This window comes from Phocoena phocoena, chromosome 2 (genome assembly GCF_963924675.1).
Source record: "Phocoena phocoena chromosome 2, mPhoPho1.1, whole genome shotgun sequence".
Lineage (NCBI taxonomy): Eukaryota > Metazoa > Chordata > Mammalia > Artiodactyla > Phocoenidae > Phocoena > Phocoena phocoena.
In genome coordinates this window covers 15,010,563-15,034,922 of record NC_089220.1, presented here as the reverse complement: position 1 = coordinate 15,034,922, position 24,360 = coordinate 15,010,563, and the positions used below count along the sequence as shown (strand labels likewise).

Here is a 24,360-nt window from a genome sequence, read left to right as displayed (position 1 = left end):
GGGGAGAAATTGGAGCTGTGGAGGCCTATTACAGTTACTAGCCGGCTTAATATCTGCAATTCTGGCAGCCTTTCCAAAGGGTCACGATATGAGTGATTCTTTTCAAGAAACAAGAAGCCAGCTAAGCTACCTCCAGAGTCATAATTTTGTGCTCTTTTAAAATATAGGAAAAATGAAAATAAAGTGTGGAATGGAGCGTAAAAGTGCAGCGAACTCTGTGGTGTTACAGCTCTGATAAATTTCTGTGGACAAGATGATATTTGTGTTCAGATATCAGAGTTCTTGTTCTTACGAGAACTCAAAATGGTCATTTGGGATCAGTTTATCCTATTATCACTCTTTTTTTGTCTATCTGTCCTTTTTTTCTAGCTGTTAAGCACATGTTGCTTTATAGAGATTATGGTCATTCCTGTTCTCTCCAGCTTTAACAATAAAATTAAGAAAACTCAAGTTATAGGTTGACAATGATGAAGATTTTTTTATTCATGAAGGGCCTTCAGATAATACAGTAATTTCTTCCTGTGCTCAAGAAAGAACTCGGTATATATGTCACTAACAATTATTGGAGAAGCTCTACCTTGAAGTCACGTTTCAAAATGCTTTTCACTCCTTACACTCCTTGAGTAAGATTTGTAAGTTAATGTTGCCTCCTATGGCTTGACTGTCTTCCTCATAGAGATGCAGCTTAAAACTTTCCTAAAGCCCCCTCTAGTGACAAACAGCAAATTAATCCATTACTTCATAACATGCTAATACTGCCAAGCTCTGAAGTTCCATTTTCTCATTTACTTATTAGATGAATGAATAGCTACAGTATTTTGATTGGAGAATGACTGAGAAATAGTCAATAGCTCAAATTTCCAAGGTTTCCACCAAAACCTAAGGGATTTTGTTTTGAGACTGGGGCCAACATATAGGGCACATTGATCATTTAATTTCATTTCTTTTCTCTGCCCTGATAGGTACACCTTAAAAAATATTCCCTAAAAAAAGTCCTTCATTTTTGTCCTTCAGGGACTTTAAAGATGAAAATATGTTCATAATTAGCCATTGAATGGGAAAAGATTATCTTGGCCTTTACCTCTTGGTGCTTTCACTGCATTTACTGGATAGTTTTCATTGATGATACTGAGCATGGCCAAGCAGACAAATATAAATTCCAGGAATCCTCTGAATTATGCAAGTAATGGTACTCTATAAAGATATAGATTAAATGTAAATGTAATAATACAATATGTCTTAAAATAATATATAATAAAATAGAATAAATGAAAAATATAGTATATGTATTAGGCTATATATTATGGTATGTAATAATACATAGTTTATTTTATTTATATCCCCATTTCCAAAGGGCTTCAAACTCATCTAATTAAAAATAGGCTTGATTAGGGGCAAAGGCGCCGACCGTCCCCATGGCGGCTGTGCTGGAGCCCGGGGAGCCCAGGAAGGGGAAGCCGTTTAAGCTCCTATGAATTTTAGATGTTGAAAACATTCCCTATGCACGGGATTCGATATTATACGGCTCATTAGGATCTGTTGAGGCTGGCTTTGGACATTTTTTGTTAACCAGTAGAATTAGAAGATCACGTGATGTTGGAAGTAGGAGGTTTTATCTTGGTAACTTTAGGATGCTGGTTCAATTGTAGGTATAATTATGCAAAGCTAAGAATCCAGGAAAGACTTGCCAGAGAAGGAATTAAAAACAAGATTTTATATGAAAGTATCCACCTTGATCCTGAAAGAAAACAAACCAACGGTGGCGGCAGCAGCAATTGAGCAGTCTTGAGCTTAGAAAACCTGGATACAACTCACTTCAGTGTGAACAAAGCTGAGATCAACTACAGAAAGCATTTTATGTACCATAAGAAGTCTTTCAATCAAGTAAAGAAAGTATGTGTAAGTTGCAGTCTTTTTTACACATGTATGAATATTTACAAACTTATTCTGGCCCTGTATCTACTGTCAGTATAACACACAGTGGACTCATACTTAAAATAAACCTCATGTTTAATGCTTTAAAAAATAAGTTTGATTAAACCATTAAATAAGAGTAGAAGAATAAAAGCCACCTGCCTAATAAAGGGAATTAAAGAGGTAAATAGAAAAATAGGCTATGAATAGTTATTGCAACTGAGCACAAGTCTTAGTTTTGAGCTGACAAGCTAAGACAAAAAGAAGAAACTCAATAATAAAAGTAAACATAGCAATGCATTAAGGGAGAAAATTGTTTTCCTTCTAAAATACAGATACAAGCCTCCAGATATCAATAACAAAAATGTACCATTGGAATGATTTCTTAACAATGAGAAATTCATGTTTAAATACTCAACAAAAGGTCTTCAGGAATGTCTAATCTCCAAGACTTTTGCAACTGGTGGTGATTCCCCAGTGGAAGCGTGTTCTTGGAAACTAAATCTACAATAAGCCCATATCAGCTGCATGCATCTGCCTATGATCATGGGTTATCTCCTGGGAACAGCAACCAGAAAGGATCTTCTCTCTCTTCTTTATACACATAGAGTGAAAGCCAAGGACAAATTAAAATGCACTTATGACAATATGTTCTCTGCTAAAATTGGAGAGAAAAAGACCCTATTGTCCACTTCTTGAAAGAATTGGAATAAAATACTTAAAAGAAAAATAATGAAATGAGGATGGCTTCAGCTGAAGTTGGATAGCAAGCAATATAGTCTTCAGAACCCTCTCCCACTTTGCTGTCTTCGCTTAATCGTGGAGGCCCTTTCCTATCTGAAACTCAAATTTACTTTTGATACCCAAAATCTACTTTCACAAGAGAAGCTGGCATCACCTTTGTGTGAGTCAAGTCACTGTGTTGCTTCTCCCAGAGGCACTTGCCCTTTATGTTTTGGTTCTAATTCAGTCTAACAAATGCTTACTGGAGGCCTATTATATGCAAGATATTTTCCAGATGCTAGTAGTGGAATAAAAGGTTTCAGGGATTTCAAGCATTAATGAGTAGGTAGGCAAGAGTGTTTTTGTTCTCTCGGTAACACCTGACTCTCTACCCCTGCACCCTTCTAAATGACTTCTGCTGTTGGGGGCCACAGAACCATCACACACACTTCCATATTTCTCAGATTTTGAATCTAATTTTCTCCTTTCCCTAGAGTCTTAGAGAATCAGGAGTTCAGACGAATTTCTGGCTTATTCCCCTTTCCTTTTCATAGTGTTCCTGACTTACTCCCTTATGCCTGAATTTCCTGATACCCAAGTTCTTCCGAGACAAAGTCTTAGAAGAGAGAAAACTTTTATTTTCTGAACATCTCATTTTGCCAGGCACTGTATGTGTTATTCCTTACAACTACAAAGTTAGTAGCATCTCTTACATCTTAGAAAAGAGGGGCTTGAGGCTTGGAGAGGTTTGGAAACTAATTCAAGAAATTTAGGAACTAACTGTGGCAAAAAACTCACAATTAAGTTCCACATATCTGACTCCAAAGCCAGTACTTTTTCCATTACAGCAGAGGTTGGGTGTGTGTGTGTGTGTGTGTGTGTGTGTGTGTGCGCGCGGTTTTGCCTCTCAGGGGAACTTTGGCAACAGCTGGAGACATTTTTTGTCACAACCAGGGGTGGAGTGGGTGGGTTGCTACTGGCATGCAGTGCATAGAGGCCAGGGATGCTGCTAAACATCCTACAGTGCACAGGACAGCCACCCCCCAACAAAGAATTATGAATCCAGCCCAAAATGTCAGTAGAGCTGCTGCTGAGAAGCGACACATTACTATGCTCCACACCCCATTCTGTTCTTATTTCCAAGGATTCAAAAGTAACTGCTTCAAAATTAAACAAATTGTTCAAAGTTACGGATAAATCAATGCCTTGTTCATGTTGCAACTCTCTTCCATCATAAAGGAAAACACATTGGCGCCTTAAGATAAAAAAGGCGGTGGGGGGGGGGTGTTGGTGGAAGAGGATGGAGGAAGCTCAGTAAACAGAAAGGAAATGCAAACTGATTACTGGGGTTAAGAATTAAGATATAAATATGTAGATGTTTTTCATCCCCAGGATTTTCACTAATCCAAATGTTCACGTACTGCTTGGAAATTTAATTATTTGGAGCTGGTTAAATGTTACCCTGACCTCAACCAACAACTGCGTTTGACTTCCTTCCGGGACCCAAGGGACACGGATGCCGGATGAGACTACCATCTCTCCCCTCTCTTCCCGAAGGGATGAGGCCTGCCAGGTGCTGGTGGCTCGACTCCTGACTGGCGGCCGCTCTGTGGACTACTGGCAGAGATCCAGAGCAACAGACTGGCCCTTGGGGCTCTTTCCCCGCCCAGTCCGTCCACCCTAGCGTCCTCTGCGGCGGGGGGCGGGGCTGCGGGGCCGCGGGAGCGCACGTGCCTGCGCCGTGACGTCACAACCCAGGCGCCTTGGAGCCTGCACTTAGCAACCTGCTTTGCGTCAGTCTTCAGCTCCTGCCGCCGCCCGCGGCTTCTTTCTCGCCAAACGTCTGCTGCGGGGGCTGGCCCGGCCCCGGGAAGGACCAAAGGGGACCCAGCGTGTCCCCACGGCGGCTGCAAGAGGATCTAAGTATGGATGGCAGCCGGAGAGGTAAAGGGCAGCTGTCGCGGGCGACCGCCATCTCGCGTCGACCCGCTCTCCGACCCTCGGGTAACGGGCCGCGCGGGTCGAGGCCGCGCGCTGGGCGCTCCCCGACCCCTGCTTAGTCGCCGGTGTTGACCCGAGTGTTGCCCCGAGCTGCCCAGGCCTCTCGCCCGGGATGAAGCCCTGCTTGCGGGATTCACAGATCCACTTCTTGCTCAGAACTTCTTGCCCTCACTCCAGGAGGCCCTGTCCCCTGAATTCGGGGTCGGAGGCAGAGGAACCAAATGTGGTCTTTGGAGTCAGACCTCCCTGGGCCCAAAATTAAGCCCCGCTGCACTCCCGAGGGGTGAGCCTCAGTTTCCTCATCTCGAGCCATGGGTGGTGGTAAAAACACCCATGGATTTTTTTTTTTACATTAAATGGGTAAAAACACCCATTTAATCTTGAGGATTAAATGCGGATAATACATACAAAGCTCCTGGCACATTGTAAGTACTCAGTAAATACAAAATCCTTCATACTGTAACCCCGTCCCCGCCCCCCCGAAAAAAAAACACCATTGAGTAACCCAGGGCTTCTCTAACTTTAGTGCGAATAGGAATCACCTAGGAATCTTGTTAAAATGCTGGTTATGATTCAGTAAGTCTGATGCGGGGGGGGGGGGGCGGCGGCTGAGATTTTACATTTCTAATAAGCTTCCAAATGATGCAGCATTGCTGGCTACAGTTTTAGGAGCAAAGGACTAATCCATGGTCACTATGTATACCTGCCCTTGACTGAATACTCTGGGTTAAAATGTACATCACTGTGGAACAATTTGAGCCATATAACTTTAAATTTCTAGGAGTCAGCCCAGTCTAAATAATCTGCATCTTGGCACTTTCTGAGCGAGGCAGATAAGGCAGTCTTCAGACCTCTTCTCCCAATTCAGTGCTCTTATCTATTTTAAACTGTACCTTTAAACCAAGCTGCTGGATGGTTCCTTGCAACAAGTCTTGCTTTGAATACAAGTGCACCTCTATTATGTAATCATTGATCAAAATAAGTGCTGTTCTAAATGTAGGAGATAACTATTCATTGATCACCAAATGGTATACTCTGACACCTTGCCACCTAAGTTCCAGAAAAAGCAAACAAAAGTGCTGTTAATGGTTTTCAGAAGTTTTACCACATAGGCTAACATTACTCTTGCTGTGTACCAGAAACTATTGCCAAGTTAACGTTTTTCAATCCACAGAACATCTTGTACATAGGTATTCGCATTTTACAGTGAAGAAACTAAAAGATCATAAGTAACTTGCTGAGGTCACAGTTAAGTGGCACAACAGGCTTTGAATCCAGGTGTGATGAATGTGAAACCCAAGAGCCATTGTTTTACTTAACTATCCCATGGTAGAAGTGGGAGCATGGGAAAGGATATATGTAAAATTTAGAATATAATAGACTTAGTGTCAGTATTTATTAATTAAATTATTTTTAAAGTCAGGCTCATGTCAAAATGTAAAAAGGTTTCTATTTTATAACTTACCCAATTTAATTAGCTTCATTTTTAGGACATTATATAATATATAGTATCAAACGTTTTTTATTTTGAGTTTTTAAACAAAATGTAATATTCAACAGAGATCTAGGGTAGTCAGTTCTCCTATACCATAATTATTAATAGGAAACCATAATTAATTTTAGCCAGAGCTAAAATTCTTAATTTTAACTGAAAGTATTGCACTTTCTAAATTTCTTTGATTTCATTAAGAGGTTACCTTTGATGCTTTCAAGAGCACAAAATATTAAGACATCTAACGTTATAATTTATCTTTTGTCATTTGTTCTCTCTGACATTGTGCTTTCTAACTTCTCTAGATATACCTGCTTTTTCTTTTTCTGTGAACTGAAGGGAAACACACATACATTAGAAAGGAATTTGGAGGGAATAAACTACATACTTCTTAGCCTGTTTCACTTGATATAGTAGCTTGGAGCATGGTTTGAGCCCTAAGCAATTTATATTGATCAAAATAGTGTAATGGTTGACTCAGAAGCCAGACTGCCTAGGTTCAGACCCGAAATCTGTCACATGGTAGTTGTGTAATCTTGAGGAAATTGCATGCTTACCTCTTTGTGCTTCATCTATAAAGTGGGGATAATGATAGTACCCCTCATAGGATTGTTGTAAGGATTACGTGAATTTGTTTCTACAAAGTGCTTAGAACAGTGTCAGGCACAATTAGCGGTATTCAGTAAGTTAGCATTTGACTACAGGTGAAGAAGCCCAACTCAAGATGGCTTAAGCTAAAATAGGACTTTTTGAGTTCATGTACGAATAGGCTAGGGAGGGTAGAGCTTCAAACATGGTTAGATCCCAATACTCAGACGATGTTTCCAGGGATCTCATTTGGTCTTGGTTACACTTCCCTCTGTGTAGGCTTCGTTCTCAGACAGGTTCCCATTGTGTTGTGCAAGATGGCCACCAGTAGTGCCACGCTTATTTATGTTCTAGGAATTTCCTAAGAGTTCCAGTAAAAATCCCATGATTGTGTCTCATTGGCTGGACTTGGGTCACAGTCATTCCTGATTCAGTCATCATTGCTGGCCAGTTTGGGGTGATATGCCCACCTCTGAGCAGTGGGCTCCACTTGAACCAGCTGGGCTAAGAGAAGGGAGGAGTGGTTCCCCAAGCAGGTTGAGGTCCTATTTCCAGATAAAGGGGCATTGGATTCTGGGCAGGCAAAAAGTCAACACTTTTTTCCCTCTGGAGAAATAAGGTTTGCTTGAGAGTTTGTTGGTTAGTTTGCTCTTTTTATGTTTAGTCTGTCTCTCCGGGCAAAAACTGTGCTAATTTCATGACTGTCTTCATTACCAGCTCAAGTGGTATCACCTTGACTTCTCTTGTCCTAAATAAGTTAATATTTTTCCTTCTGGCTCTCTGGCCTATGATGTAGAAGGAGCTTCTTGGGTATTCTGATCTCAGATTGTTTTTTGTTTTAGTCTGTTCTGGCAGGCTTTGTTCTCTGATCCTAGACTTTAGTTCTACTACCTCGATAGCTCTTTTTCTATTTTCAAACATCATATTTCTTCCAGACTTTGTGTCTTCCCCACACCGTTATAGCTTATAAAAGTCCACCTGATAGCAGACTGGCCATTATACCCACTTAAAACATGCCTTGGGATACACTATATTTTGCACGTTAAATTCCATTAAACTCTGTAACTCAGCCTTCCTATCTTGGAGGTTACCCCTCAAAACACAATCACTTTTTCGGGAGAGAAGTTATTTTGTGATAAAGTATATATCTAATTTTCTGACAGCTTATCTGGTCTGAAACATGAGACACTGACTTTAGGGGACATAGTGAGTTTTCCATCACTAGAGGTGCTTTTAAATATAAGATGTTTAGGGACTTCCCTGGTGGCTCAGTGGTTAAAAATCCACCTGCCATTGCAGGGGACACGGGTTCGAGCCCTGGTTGGGGAAGATCCCACATGCTGCAGAGCAGCTAACCCCGTGGGCTTCAACTACTTAGCCTGCGCTCTAGAGCCCACGAGCCACAACTGCTGAGCCCACATGCCACAACTACTGAAGCCCGGGTGCCTAGAGTCCGTGCTCCGCAACAAGAGAAGCCACCGCAGTGAGAAGCCCACGCACTGCAACAAAGAGTAGCCCCCACTCGCCGCAACTAGAGAAAGCCCATGGACAGCAATGAAGACTCAACACAGCCATGAATAAATAAATGAATGAATGAATGAATGAATAAATGAGTAAATAAATTTATGAATATAAGATGCTTAGATAGAATCCAACCAAGAGGGTAAGTGGGTTGGACTAGATGAACCTTAAGACATCTTTAATCATTAAATTCTGATTCTGACATTTTTATATACTTATATATAATAATATTATACTGTATAATTTATAATTTACCAAATTACTTTGTGAGAGGATTACTTAAAGTTATTTTTAAGGACAGACCAGCCTATGATTAACTGAAATAGTTAATCATATGTATCAACTGAAAATCTAGTTGTATTCTGTCTCAAAATCATTTAAAAACCAGTAGGTCAGTGATTTACTGAATAAAGTCAGTATATATCAAATAACATAATTAATGTGTTTATCATTTTATCCAGTGAAACTTAAGCCTCAAGGCACAACTGCTTTGAAAATTACTTATTTTCTTAGAAGAGAAAGCCTTTTATCTATGGCCGCCGAATTTTTGTGTGATATATCATTGCTGGTTAGTAATATGATTGAATAAAATTTTAAACAATTTTGGTAAAGATAAGTTTATTATTTTTTATGTGTTCAGTAGTGTCTTTGTGAAAGTTGTGTTTCATTTATCCTAATTCATGTTTTTTTGTTAAAAGTGAGAGCAACCTCTGTCCTTCCCAGATATGGTCCACCCTGCCTATTTAAAGGACACTTGAGCACCAAAAGTAATGGTAAGTGAGGTACTTAAAATGGTAAAAGATTGTTAAAAGATTGACCAAGTGTGTTTCCTTTACTTGTAAATTATATAACATGATGAAAAAATACTTCATTTAATCAATATTTGAACTTCATATTATCAATTATAATTACATATTATGGGAGTTCTTGAGGTTAGAGAATTTAGGAGCCCATCATGCCCTGGATGTGGACCTTGCTACCTTGTGCTCCCTGCTGCAGCTCCAGCCCAGCTCTTCTCTGCTGGCCAGCTACCCTGGCTGAAGGCATGCCTTCCTTGTTAAAATGGTGATTAGCAGATTGTTAAAGACACAGCACTGAAAAGGAAAAGCTGTGCAGAGGAAAAGAGCCCTTGGAAAATGCATTTTGTATCAGGAGCAAACACTTATCCAACTGGGCCTCTTTATCCAATTGGACTTCTAGATCCTATGAAAGCGGAATCTGTATTCTGTAGATGTTTTCACATTTTAAACCCTTTAAAGTAAATTTTAATGTACATTTAAAGTATTTTTATAATTATAGCTTAAAATGTTTAAGCCTGGGTTTTTAGGCAAAATACTAATTGAAAGTCTTTCCTTATTTACATGAAAAATCCTTTATACTGATCTTCCAAATGTGAAAGAAGAATCATTTTCCATTACCTCATTTATTTCTTTGTAATAAAGCATATATATACACATAGAGCCAGAATCATAAACTTTGAAAATCAATTTTTAAATAAAAATTTTGAACTAGTTTTAAAAGATACATATATAGAAAAGCAGGATGAAGAACAATACGTCTTATACTAACTTTTTTTTAAAGAATATATGTGCAGAGCTGGTATAGGAATAGTGATTGTAAGTATGAGGTTGCCTTGGTTCACATCTAAACTGCATCCTTTATCAGCTGTGTGACCTTGAAGACCTTACTCACATCTCTCTGCCTCAGTTTGCACGTCTATTAAATGGTGATAATAATGACTAAATGAGTTTTTACAGGTAAAGAGCTTAGAGCAATATATGCATGCATGGTACCTATTCAATAAATGTTTTTAGTAGTAGTTGTAGTATTAGTGTCAAGATTATCATTATTGTATATACTTTTATTATGCATAGAATTTTCTTGGAAGGATACATTAAAAAAGTAGCAGAGTATACTTCTGGGAGAGGAGACTAGGGGTCAGGGCAGGAAATTCACTTATTTTTCAATGTCTCTATGCCATTTTAGCTATAATTTTTAACCACATGCATGTATTACTTCTCAAAAACTTTTTAATATTTAAAGAAGTTATGTCTACATTTACATTTTATACATTTATACTCATATATACATGCTTAATTCTAAGATTTCTTTTAACAGTTTAGAGGAGGTCAAGAAGTTTAATGTCATCCAATTTCTTTGTAATTATACTTAAGATAGTCCTAATACTTCAAAAAGAATGCAGTAAACAGATTTGTCGGTCTTGTTTTCAGATATAAAATTAGAAGTTTGCATCTCAGAATAGAATCTTTGCCTAGAGTTTGGGATTTGTTTGATTTCCCAGACTCCATGTATTCAAGTGTTAACAATGGTAACATTATTTTATCATCAGGCAAGCAGCTAAACATTTTTAGTTATGAGATTGAGAGCTGTCGATAAGAAATAGTTTTGTAAATGTAATGGTAGATTATATTTCTCAGTCTTTTCCCAAAACTCTCAGGCTTGTAAAACTTTATTCCTAGAAAGGTTTGAACCCAAAGTAGTGAATAGCTCATTATCAGTGCAAGGTGACAGCTAGGACATATTCAGCATCACAGATATAATGTCAGTATCTCCATGGTTAAACTTCAGAACATTTTATAAAAAGGAGCTTAATAATCAGTAACTTGTTTATCTCATGATGACTTTTATATTTTAAATATATAATGATTAAATATGTTTTAATTTTTAGCTTTTTGCACTGACTCCTCCTCTCTCAGACTAAGTACCCTCCAACTGGTCAAGAATCACATGGCTGTTCACTATAATAAAATCCTTTCAGCCAAAGGTAAAAATGTGCAAATGTTAACTTTCTGTACCCAATTTAAACCCTTCTCAGCTTCACTTCTAGTTAATGTAAATCTGTAGCAAAAATGAATACATTATATACCCATGGGTTTGTGTTTGGTGTAGTAAGATACCAACCACAGACTCTATATACCTAGCAAATTCAAAATGCCATTTTTATTAACTGTATTTGAATGTAATATCTATGTTGTTTCATTTTACCTGTTATTCCTAATATATTTTTGCGATTAGATGCTGATCTTAATATAACAAAAGTTTATGATCTCTTCTGTTTTCAAATTTGAAGAAGCTACACAGAGAAGATGGTAACTACAATTTTTTTCTTTTTGTCAGCTTTTTGAGGTGTAACTTAAATATAATAAAATGAACTAATTTTAAGTGTACAGTTGAAATTTTTGAAAAATATATACATTTTTATGATTACCACTACAGTCATGCTATAAAAGAAGGATGGGCTAACTACAGCTTGCAGGCCAAGTCATCCTGCCACCTGTTTTTGTACAGCTCCTGAACTAAGAGTGCTATTTATATTTTTAAATGGTTGAAAAAAATCAGAAGAATGTGAGCGTTACATAAAATTGAAATTCTGTCGTCCATAAATAAACACAGTCACATTCATTCTTTTACACATCGTCTATGGTGGCTTTTACACTAAAAGGCAGAGTTGACTAGTTGTGACAGAGGCTATAGCACCCTGCAAAGCCTGTAGAATTAGCTCTCTGTTACTTTACAGAGAATGTTCACTGACTCCTGGTATAGAACATTTTCATCGTCCCAAAAGGTTCTCCCTGGTCCTTTGCAATCACTCTCTTCCCTCCAGTTCCTGGCAACCACTGATCTCTTTTCTCTCACTATAGTTTTGCCTCTTATAGAATTTCATATAAATGGAATTATACAATATGTATCATTTTGGGTCTGGCTTATTTCAATTAGTTAACACTTTTGAAACTAATCCATGTTCAGTATTTCTTCCTTGTTATTGCTAAGCAGTATTCCCTTTAATGAATATACCACAGTTAGTTTATCACTTCATCAGTTGGTGGACATCTGGATTGTATTGACTCACTTTTGGCAATTAGGAATAAAGCTGCTGTACACATTCACATAGAATCTTTGAATGTATGTTTCCATTTCACTTGGATAAATTTATTTACTAGGAGTGGAATGGTGGCATAATATGGTAAAGTGTATGTTTAACTTTATAAGAAACTGCCAGACCATTTTCCAGAGTGACATTTTTCATTTCCATCATTTCCACATCCTCACCAACATTTCCTATTGGCAGTCCTAGTGGATAGGTAATGGTATCTCATAGGGTTTTAGTTTCTATTTCCCTAATGTCTAATGATGTTGAGCAACTTTTTTTTCCCCTTTTTTAAATTGAAACATAGTTGACATACAATATTACGTTTCAGGTGTACTACATAGTGATTTGACATTTGCATACATTATGAAATGATCACCGTCTACTAACCACCTGTCCCCATAAAAAGTTAATTGCAATATTATTGACCCTATTCCTTATGCTATGTAGTACTTATCCGTGGCTTATTTATTGTATAAAGGGAGGCTTGTACCTCTTAATCCCCTTCACCTATTTTGCCCCCCATTCCCAGCTCCCTCCTTTCTGGCAACCACTCATTTACTCTTTGTATCTGAGTCTTTTCATTTTGTTTGTTCGTTTTGTTTTTCGGATTCCACATATAAGTGAGATCATACAGTATTTGTCTTTTTATTTCACTTCTCATAATACCCTCTAGATCCATTCATGTTATAGCAAAAGACAAGATTTCATTTTTTATGGCTGAGTAATATTCCATCATATATGTACACCACATCATCTTTATTCATTCATCTATCAATAGTCACTTAGCTTGCTCCCATATCTTGGCTATTGTGGATAATGCTGCAGTGAACATTGGAGTGCATATAGCTTTTTAATTACTGTTTTTATTTCCTTCAGGTAAATTCCCAGAAGTGGAATTACTGAATCATATAGTAGTTCTATTTTTAATTTTTTGAGGAACCTTCATACTGTTTTCCATAGTGATTGTACCAATTTACAATCCCACCAGCAGTGCACAGGGGTTCCCTTTTCATTGAGCAACTTTTCTTATGCTTATTTGCCATCTGTGTATCTTCTTTGGTGAAATATCTATTTAAATTTTTTGCCCATTTTTTAAAAATGGATTGTTAGTCTTCTTAGTATTAAGTTTTGAGAGTTCTCTTTATATGAATATGGGTCCTATGTCAGATACATATTTTGCAAATATTTTCTCCCAGTCTGTGACTTGTCTTTTCATTTTCTGAAGTTTTTATTATGAAATAACTTTAGGCTTATAGAAAAGTTGCAAAAATAGTACAGAATTTCAAAGAAACCCTTCACCCAGCTTTCCCTGATGTCAAAATCTTCCAAAGCTATAATACAATTATTAAAACCAGGAAATTAATATTGACACAATATTATTAAATACAGACCTTATTTGAATTCCACCAGTGTCTTTTAATTTTATTTTTTAATTTTATCATTAGAAGAGCTAAAGTTTTAAAATTTTGGTTCATGTTTTCTGAAGTTTATATTTTAAATGATTAAAAAATCTAAAGAAAAATATTTTGTTATATGTGAAATCAAGTCCAGCTTTTCAAATTTTTAATAGTTTATGCTTTTCATATCCTGTTTAAGAAATCTTTGCCTAATCTTAGGTCATTAAGATTTTCTTGCGTGTTTTCTTCTAGAAGTATAAGTTTTAGCTCCTACATTTAAGTTTATAATCCATTTTGGGTTAGTTTTTTTATAAGGTATGATATAAGGATCACTTTTTTGCCTATGGATATCTAAATACTGAAGTACTATCTGTTGAAGAGATTGTCCTTTCCTTATGGAACTGCCTTGTCACTTTTTAAAAGACAATTGACCATATGCAAGAGTCTGTGTCTGGACTTACTCTTCACTTCTGTTGATCTGTTTGTCTATTAGAATACCACACTGCCGTCATCACTATAGCATTACAGTAAGTCTTGAAATTAGATAATGTAGCTGCTCCAATTCTGCTCTTTTATTTTCTCAAGCTTGTTTTGAGACTCCAGTTACAAGTATGTTAAGTGAGTGGTACAGGTAGGTTAAGTCAGTGATGCTCTGCACATTTGTTTTCCAGTCTTTACTCTGTTTCATTTTGAATATTTATATTGCTGTGTTTTCAAGTTCACTAATATTTCTTTCTGCAGTATCTAATGAGCTGTTAATCCCAACCAGTATATTTTTTATCAAAGGTATTTTTCATCTCTATAAGTAGCATAAAAATCAAAACAAGGAAGTGCAAGTTCTGGAACTTTTTGTGATTTTTGCATTTGATATTTATTGTCATTTATAAAAATTAAGAATAATATTAAACAACTGATCTTTCTCTTTCAGCTGCAGTAGACTGCTCAGTTCCACTAAGCATGAGTGCCAGCATCAAATGTAAGTAATTTTTAACATATTGCCTTTTAAAAAATATTATGGTAAACTACACATAACCTAAAATTTACCATCTTAACCATTTTTTTAACTTTATTTTTTTAATAAATTTACTCATTTTTGGCTGCATTAGGTCTTTGTTGCTGTGCATGGGCTTTCTTTTTAGTTGCAGCGAGCGGGGGCTACTCTTCGTTGCGGTGCACAGGCCTCTCATTAAGGTGGCTTCTCTTGTTGTGGAGCACGGGCTCTAGGTGCGCAGGCTTCAGTAGTTGTGGCACATGGGCTCAGTAGTTGTGGCTCACAGGCTCTAGAGCGCAGGCTCAGTAGTTGTGGCGCACGGGCTTAGTAGCTCCACGGCATGTGGGATCTTGCCAGACCAGAGCTCGAACCCGTGTCCCCTGCATTGACAGGCAGATTCTCAACCACTGTGCCACCAGGGAAGAACCCATCTTAACCATTCTTAAGTCTACAATTCAGTGTCATTAAGTGCATTCATATTGTGGTACAGCTATAACCACTATCCATTTTCAGAATTCTTTTCATCTTGCAAAACTGAAACTTCACACCCATTAAAGAGTAACTCCCCATACACCCTGCAACCATCGTTCTATATTCTGTCTCAATGTATTTGACTTCCCTAGGTAACTCATTTAAGTGGAATTATCCAGTGTTTTTCTTTTTGTGATTGACTTATTTCACTTGCACGGTGTCCTTAAGGCTCATCCATGTTGTAATGTGTCAGAAATATTGCTTTTTAAGGCTGACTAATATTCCATTGTATGTACTACCATATTTTGTTTATATGTTCATAAGTCAATGAACAGTTGGGTTGTTTCCACCTTTTGGCAATTGTGAATAATCCTTCTCTAGACATGGATGTACGAATATTTGTTTGAGACCCTGCTTTCAGTTTTTCTGTGTATATACCCAGAAATGGAATTTCTGGACCATATGGTAAATCTGCTTTTAATCTTATATTCCCAATTTCCAATTTGAGGGTTCCAATTTCTCCATGTTCTCCCCAACACTTGTTCTCTGTTTTTTTGATAGTAACCCTCCTAATGGGTATTGACATGCTGCATTTTGAGGAAGCATTTTCTAACTTTTAAAAATCATCCATAAAAGAAGCTTGTATTGTATTTCTCACTATAAGAACTTACAGTTGAGCCCAGGCTCTGCCAGTAAATCACTGTGTAACTTTGGATAAGTTATTTAACTACTCTGGGTTTCATTTTTCCTGTATATAAAAATTTGAATAGTACTGAAAAGCTTGGCAAGGTTTAAGTTCTAGAATTCTGTGATTCTCACTGCCCTCAGCTTGTTAAGATTACTGAATTAGGGACTTACCTGGTGGCGCAGCAGTTGAGAATCCGCCTGCCAATGCAGGGGACACGGGTTCGATCCCTGGTCCGGGAGGATCCCACATGCCACCAAGCAACTAAGCCTGTGCACCACAACTACTGAGCCTGCGCTCTAGAGCCCACAGGCCACAACTGCTGAAGCCTGCGTGCCTAGATCCTGTGCTCCGCAACAAGAGAAGTCACTGCAGTGAGAAACCTGCACACCGCCATGAAGAGTAGCCCCCACTCACCGCAACTAGAGAAAGCATACATGCAGCAACGAAGACCCAACACAGCCAAAAGTAAATAAATAAAATTTTTTTAAATTACTGAATTATTTATTAAAAATACCATAACTGGCACTTTTCTTCAAATAAATATTATCTATTTGTATCCTAATAGCTAACTGATAAACATGGTAGTTATTTGTATCTGAAAAGCTATTGACATATATTATTATAGAATCATGATATATCTCCCCTTTGTATGTACATACATATGGTATGTACATAGAAAAATATTTCTATTTTTAGAAATCTTTACTAAGGAAATAATCAGACCACAAAATTTGAAATTCCTATTTTAAAATGTTCTGAAAGATACCATTTAAGACCTTTTGAGGCCTTTGAGTCCAATCAAGAAATGCATACTTTAAAATAGCCAAAGAGCATGGATATGACAGCCTGTGCTTGTCTTATTGTAATTATATAAATATCAAATATTATAAACTTTAAGTTTAGTATTTTCTTAAGCTGCTGTTTGAACTTGTTATTTACAGTTTGAGAGAGAACTTCTGCATTAAAAAATAAATAACAGCTTCAAGTAGTGCATGCTAAGTGATAAATGAATGAGAGCATAGATAGGAGAATGCCCCTTATGCGCAATCTGGGGAAGATCACAGACAACAGGATTGGTCGTACCTATCTCTGATTGTACATTTTCGTAGTGGAACAGATAGGAACAGATGGGACTTACGCTGAGCCAGTTGCCACCAGTGAGCATAGTGTCTTTATCAGGCCCTGTGCTTGGCACTTTGTATTCTCCCTCTTCTGTGACCTTTACGTTTGCAACAAGCCTTCGTGTAGGTTCTCATATCTTTGAATGAGTCTTAGGATTCGAATAATTTTATAAGAAGGGTAAAGGCATTTTAGGCAAGAGCACAGTGTTGAGTATATATTTTTAAAGACCAATTTCACCATAGCACACAAGCTATATGGGCTAGTCATTTTATGTATTTCCCTCCTCTTTTGTAAAATGAAAGATAGATAATCTCTAAGGATCCTTCCAGATTTTTAATTTCTATGCTGTATATTTCTTCTTCTGTATCATATTAGTAACTTTTTATAGCACAGAAAACTGGTTCAATATTTTTAGGCTTTCAAAATCTGAATCATTTGAATTAAGGTGGTTTTACCCAGTTGACATTAGATCAAATAATCCTCTTTAACTAGGCTCTAAATGGGAAAGTTTTGGTAAATTTTCATACTGAACAAGTTCCTGAACAATAGATGTATCAGATAAGATTATCTCTTTTTTATTCAGGTTGTGTAATTAACAAGCCTGAATGTATGTATTAATCCTCTTACTGAACCAAATTCACCAATTTAAAATCCAAATTCACCAATTTAAAATAATCAGGCATTTTGCATATTTTGTTTAGTACACTAGAGTTTATTCAGTGACTAGTTCAACAATTATTTATTGGACACCTACTGTTTGCTTTTATAGACCTTACATTCCAGTTGAAGGAGACAAACGATAAGCAAATGCAAAGAAATGAGTAAATATAGACTATATCAGATGGTAATAAGTGCAATGAAAAAGAATGAAGCAGGATAAGGGAGATTGGGACTTTGGAGAAGAAGGCCTCACTGATAAGGTGAGCAGAGACCTGAAAGAAATAAGGGAGAAGCAAGTGGGTAAAGGAGGGAAGAGCAATCAAGATGGAGAAAACAGCACGTACAAAAGCCTTGACATGGCATTGTGATCAGTGGATCCAGGGGAACAGCAAGAAGAGCTGTATAGCTGGTGTGAAATAAGCCAGCTAAAGAGTGACAAGCGATGAGGTCACTGAGATGGGACAAAGAGTTGCAGACCGCATAGGGCTATGACTATTTGCAAGCACTTTGGCTTTCACTCTAAATGAAATTGGAAGCCATTGGAGGGTCTTGAGTAGAGGAGAAGGAACAGAGCCAGTTTAACTTTAAAAGCATCTTTCTGGCTGGTGAGTTAAGAATAGTCTATAAGGGTCAGTGGTAGAAGCAGAATGACTAGTTAGGAGACAGTAATTCAGATGAGAAATAGTGGTGACTTGGACCAAAGTGCCTGTAAGTAGAGGGAATGTGAAATGGCTGGATTCTGGAAATACTTCAGATGTGTGTCAACAGTATTTACTGATGGACTGGATGTAGATAGAATATGAGAGAAAAAGAAGAGTGAGTCAAAGATGACTCCCAATACTTAGAGTCTGTCAACTAAAATGACAGTTACAACTTACTGAAATGAGGAATATGATAGGAAGATATTTAGGGGAGGAAGTGAATCAAGAGTTGTTAAGTCTTGGTCATTTTAAGTTCAAAATAAATACCTCTTAGAAATCCAGGTGGAGATGCTGAGGAGGCAATTGGAATACAAAGTCTGGAGTTCAGCAGAGAGTTCCAGGATGGAGATAAAAATTCAGAAATTGATGGCATATAAGTTGTATTTAAAGAATTACTCCTTTTTTTTGTTTTTAGAATTTAGACTTAGCTAGTGCTTATTTATCCCATGATATTTTCTGCTTTCAGTCAGTTGAGACAGGAGTTTTTCTTTCTGGCCATGTAAATGAAGAAAATTGTGATGGCTAGAAGAATTGCAAAGATTGTAATCACCAAACCAAAGTGTAATTAATAATCATTACTTTGTGTGTTACAAAGCTGATGCTCATTATAATCAGTATGAACTAACTTAGAAACAGGCTTTATAGACATATTTTAAAAGAGAAAGAAATCTGTGGTTTTGAGTCATCTCTGTTTTTATAAGATATACTCTTCTGTCATAGCAGACAACTGACTTGATAATTTGTCTTTATCAAAGCTAGAATATCTCTATATACTTTGTTGAATTGTCTAAATAATGCCATATTCTAATGCATTAGAAAGTTTTTTTGTTTTTTTTTTTGCGGTACGCGGGCCTCTCACTGTTGTGGCCTCTCCCGTCGCGGAGCACAGGCCCCAGACGCTCAGGCTCAGCGGCCATGGCTCACGGGCCCAGCCGCTCCGCAGCATGTGGGATCTTCCCGGACCGGGGCACGAACCTGTGTCCCCTGCATCGGCAGGCAGACTCTCAACCACTGCGCCACCAGGAAAGCCCGGCTTTATTTTTTATAGCAGTTTTATTGACAAAAATTTTCATACCATAAAATTCATGGATTTTTACTAAGCTTACAGAATTGTGCAATCATCACTACAAACCAGTTTCGGAATATTTTCCTCACCTTAAGAAGATCCCCAAAATGATAGCTTTGCAGCTGCTTCCTCATCCCACTCCTAGCCTTGGAAGCCTGCTTTCTTTCTCTATACATTTGCCTTTTCTGGACATTTTATATAAATGGAGTCATATATGTGTTTTTTTGCATTAGACTTTTACTTAGAATAATGTTTTTGAGATTAACCTATATGGTAACCTAAATCGGTACTTCGTTCCTTTTTAATTGTTAAATAGTATTCTGTTGTATGGATAATGCCACATCTTGTCTATTTATTAATTGACTGACGCGCTGTTTCTGTTTTTTGACCATTATGAATAGTGCGCTATGAACATTCATGTACAAGTCTTTCGTGTGAATATGAATTTTCATTTCTCTTGGGCATACACCTGAGAATGGAATTGCTAGGTCATATGATGCATTATACTTAACTTTTTAAGAAACTGCCAAACTGTTTTCTGAAGTGGACATACCATTTTATATTCTTGCCTCCAACATAATTAGGATTTCAGTTACTCCATATCCTTGCTAACATGTTATTGACTCCTTTTTTGATTATAGCCATTCTAGTGGGTGTGAAGTGGTGTCTCATTATGATTTTAATTTGCATTTTCCTCATGATTAAGGATGTAAAGCATTTTTTCATATGCTTATTGGCCATTTGTATATCTTTAGTAAGTGTCTTTTCAAACCTTTTGCCCCTTTTTTTCCCCCTAAATCAGGGTGATTTGAAACTTGAAACTATCTTGTCCATTAAGTTGATATAGATTCCAATTAAAAAGTATATGTTAAATTTTAAATTTTACATGAAAATACAAGTCATTTTACTTATGGTTAGCCTTCTTTTTAACTCTGAAACTTGACTAGCTTTCATTTTGCCATTTTCAGTCTTTGATAATGACTCAATACTTGACTTAACGCACACTAAAATGTGAAACCCCCTTTTTCGTTTGTATTTTCAAATGACTAGCTGTTAAGAAAAATGGAAATCAGTTATCCTAATTAAAAGTAATGTTTTAAAATTTAGTGTCATTTTTTTGACTCATATAAAGCTTAAATTTTTATAGCATATGATGGTATTGACAATAATATTTCATTTGCGGGGGAGTATATGGATTAATTCAAACTCTGCATTTGGTGATTACAGTTGCAGACAACACGGTCAAGCATTTCTAACCTTTATATCTCTATATCTGCTAGGAATTGCTCCCTTGAGCCCTTAGGCTTAATCAATTTGTCATATCTTGTTTCTGCTCTTTAAATAGTCAATCCATTTGAAGATTCTATGAATTAAATATTTGTTATCTTTATACAGAAAAGTATATGGATTTATTTACATATCAGTAGTATAAACATTTTTAGCAAGAAAAAAGTGCCCTTTACTAGTCGTCTAACACCAAAAAATTAATTTTTCTATTTTATTCTGTATTTCAAAAGATTGTTTTCCCCTCAGATGCAGACCAACAACGAAGAGAGAAACTCAAAAAGGAATTAGCACTGTGTGAAAGGGAATTGAAATTAACTAAAACTGCAATGCAATCCAATTCTAAAAGTAATTCCAAGTCATTACTTAACACTCTACAAAAGGTAAGATAGTATTTTTACCTTTTAAAAGTAAATGTTTCTAAGATACTTCATTGGTGGTGGAACCTGACTTTTTGATAATGTTTACTATAGGTCAGAATTGGTACACTTTCCTGTAAATAGCCAAATAGTAAATATTTTAGGCTTTCCAGGCCACAACTGTTGTGTCTCTGTCACAACTATTGTGCCATTGGAGAGCAGCCATAGACAGTACGTAAATGAATGGACGTAGCTTTGTTCTAGTAAAACTTTATTAACATATAAGGTGGTGGGCCAGATTTGACCTTTAGGCTATAGTTTGCTGACCCCTGCTTTAGGTTTTTTGTGATACCCTTTATCATCTGATTAAGGGAATTCTTTTCGATTCCTAGTTTGCTAAGAGGATTTTTTTCCTTTCTCATGAATGTGTGTTAATTTTATCAAATTCTTTTTCTGCATTTTTTGAAATGATGGTACAATTTTTCTTTTTAATCTATTCAAATGTAGTGAATTATAATCGAGTTTCTAATGTTAAATCAACTTTGCATCCCTAGTATAAACACAGGTTTGTCATGATGTAATTCCTTTTTTTATACATTACCAGATACAGTTGCTAATATTTTGTTTAGGGTTTTAGCATCTATGTCCATTATTGATATTGACCTGTCATTTTCTCTTTTTTCTGCTATGTCAGGTTTTGCTAGCCTCATAAAATAAACTGGGTGCTATTTCCTCTTTTTCCATGCCCTAGAGTAGTTTATGTAAGTTTGAAATTATTTGTTCCTTGAATTTGATGGAACTCAGCACTAAAATTATTTGGCCTAGAGTTTTATTTGTGAGAAGATTTTTGACTGCAATTTTTGAAATCATTATAGAACTATTTTCATAAGTTGTACATATGTAGAAAGTTGTCCATTTCATCTAAATTTTCAAATTCTTGGCATAGACTTGTTCATAATATCTCTTAAATCATTTCATAATCTCTCTTGAATATGTATTAGTTCCTCTTTTTATCCTAATGTTGTTTATTTGTGCCTTCAGTCTTTTCTTTATTATTCTCACCAGAGATTTGTCAGTTTTATTAATCTTTTTAAGGGCACATCTTTTACTGCATTGATCCTCTCTGTTGTACTTTGTTTTCTAGTTAGGTAATGTTCATGCTTTATTTTCCTCTTTTGGCTTTCTTTGAGTTTATGTTACAGTACTTTCTTCTACTTTTGTTTAGTTTATTTTCAGCCTCACTTCTTTCATAGTATGAGCATTTTTAAGGCTATATATTTTCCTTCAAGTGCTGCTTTAGCTGCATTCCACAAGTTTTGATATGTGGTATTTTTATTATGGTTCAGTTCAAAGTATTTTACAGTTTCCATTATAATTTATTCTTTAACTCAAGCGTCTTTTAGAAATGTTTATTAATCTCTATTTTTTTTCCTGGTTTTCTCTTTGTTACAGATTTCTAGCCTAATTGTATTTTGATCAGGGAACATCTGTGTGATATTCGTTTCTTGAAATTTGTTGAGACTTGTTTTATGGCCCAGTAGGTAGACAGTTCTTTTTTCTTTTATTTGTTTGGACAATATTTTTTAATACCCTATGTCATATGTGTTTGAAAAGAAAATATATTCTGTAGCTGTATGCAGTATTTAATATATAGTGTATGCATTAGATTAAGTTTTATCTTTTAGGTGTTCAAATCTTATTGATCTTTTTGTCTAATTAGTCTATCTTTTATTAAGAGAAATCTTTCACATGATTATATATTTAGCTATTTCTCCAAGAATTAGTACTAGCAATTTTTGTTTTATATGTTTTGAGTCTATATTATTATATACATACAGACTTAGAGATGATATATTTTCTTGGTGAATCTAACCTGTTGTCACTGTGGTTTGAACTTCTTTGCCTTGATGCTTTTTATATTAAAGTGTTTTCTGATAGTGATATAGTTAAACCAGCTTTCATTTTCATTTCATTAGTATTCCTTTGGTATATCTTTTTCCATTTTTTTTTTTTTTTTTTTTTTTTTTTAACAGTATGCAGGCTTCTCACTGTTGTGGAGCACAGGCTCCAGACGCGCAGGCTCAGAGGCTATGGCTCACGGGCCCAGCCGCTCCACGGCATGTGGGATCTTCCCGGCCCGGGACACGAACCCGTGTCCCCTGCATCAGCAGGCGGACTCTTAACCACTGCACCACCAGGGAAGCCCCCACTTTTTCCATTTTTTAATCCTAATATTTTAGATAGGTTTTAGGTGGGTCAGATTATTCACTCTGATAATCTTTGCCTTTTAAAGTGGAGCATTTAGTATGTTTTCATTTCTTCTTTCTTCTTGCGTACTTTCTATTTGACCCACAGTAGTAGGCAGGATTCTAAGCCCCACAGTGATCCCCACCCTTAAATAATCCCCTCGTCTTGAGTGTAGGCAGTACCTGTAACTTGCTTCTAACCTATGGGATGTAGCAAAGGTGATGGAATATCACTTCTGTAATTGTTATGTGGCAAAGTGAAGGGAATTTCCCCCTGTAGATTGAGAGAAAGGAAAAATTGGTCTGAGAGTAATTTCTGCAGTGGGTGCTGTTCCCCTCCCCTAGCCATGCCAAAGAAACAAGGGAAGGGGGAAATTTTCTCAGGATTCTTCCTGCTCTTCCCTGAGAGCTTTTGGTGGAAAAGCTCTTTCCTAGAGGAAAAGCCTGCAAGAGGGTACAAACTCCCCAAGTCTCAGAGGCTTCATACTCTTACAATAGTCCACACTCAGTCCTTAGCAATTAGCTAAAAACTTCTAGCATAATCTTCTTACCAGTTTATATGTCATTCAGCAGCATCTGTCCCAAATAAGCAAATGCTTAGGTTCTGTTTCTCCCTGCAGGTACTTATATCACTGTGGACTTTAGGTTAGTTGTGACGTTAGTTCTCTCAGCAGTTCAAGAAAAATCATTAATTTGCAGTTTGTCCAGCTTTTTTTCTTATTATAATGGTGAGAGCTATGCTCTTTCCATTTCTCTCCATCTGTCAGCTGAAACTGGAAGTCTTTTTGTGTGTGTGATGGTCTCTTTTTAAACTTTTTAATTTTGAAAATTTTAGCATCTCTAAAAATAGAGTGGTATAATGAACCCACGTGTTCTTGTCCCCTAAGTGCAACGATGATCAGTTCAGGGCCAGGCTTATTTCATGTATATCCTCACTCACTACCCCATCCCAGATTATTTTGATGCAAATACCAGATATATAATTTTATCTATAAATATTTCTGTATATATCTAAATATCTAAAAGATAGACCACCATACCATTATTATGCCTTAAAAATTAATAATTCCTTAATATCATCAAATATCCACTGTTCACATTTCCCCATTATCTCTCTCTTTTTTTTTTTAAGTTTGTTGGAATTGGACTCTAAATAATTTCAACTAATTGATACATTTCTTTTAATCAATAATTTCTCTTTCCCCCACCTTTTTATCCCCCTACAATTTGTGTGTTGGAAAAAA

General features: G+C 36.6%; 1 protein-coding gene and 1 pseudogene across 2 annotated transcripts in view; both read left to right on the top strand.

Annotated features, from left to right (window-relative positions):
* Window positions 1-1,415: 1,415 nt before the first annotated feature.
* Window positions 1,416-1,779, top strand: LOC136119330 (cytochrome c oxidase assembly protein COX20, mitochondrial pseudogene; annotated as a pseudogene).
* Window positions 1,780-4,562: 2,783 nt separating this feature from the next.
* The window catches only part of SPATA7 (spermatogenesis associated 7), a 35,596-nt gene continuing 15,798 nt past the window's right edge, over window positions 4,563-24,360 (top strand). The window contains exons 1-5 of one of the 2 annotated variants that reach the window (XM_065872189.1): window positions 4,563-4,581; window positions 8,938-9,012; window positions 10,929-11,024; window positions 14,457-14,504; window positions 20,761-20,894. In XM_065872189.1, the coding sequence (XP_065728261.1) occupies window positions 4,563-4,581; window positions 8,938-9,012; window positions 10,929-11,024; window positions 14,457-14,504; window positions 20,761-20,894 (372 nt within the window). The remainder of the gene's footprint in view (window positions 4,582-8,937; window positions 9,013-10,928; window positions 11,025-14,456; window positions 14,505-20,760; window positions 20,895-24,360) is intronic. The other variant, XM_065872190.1, reaches the window with a different exon arrangement.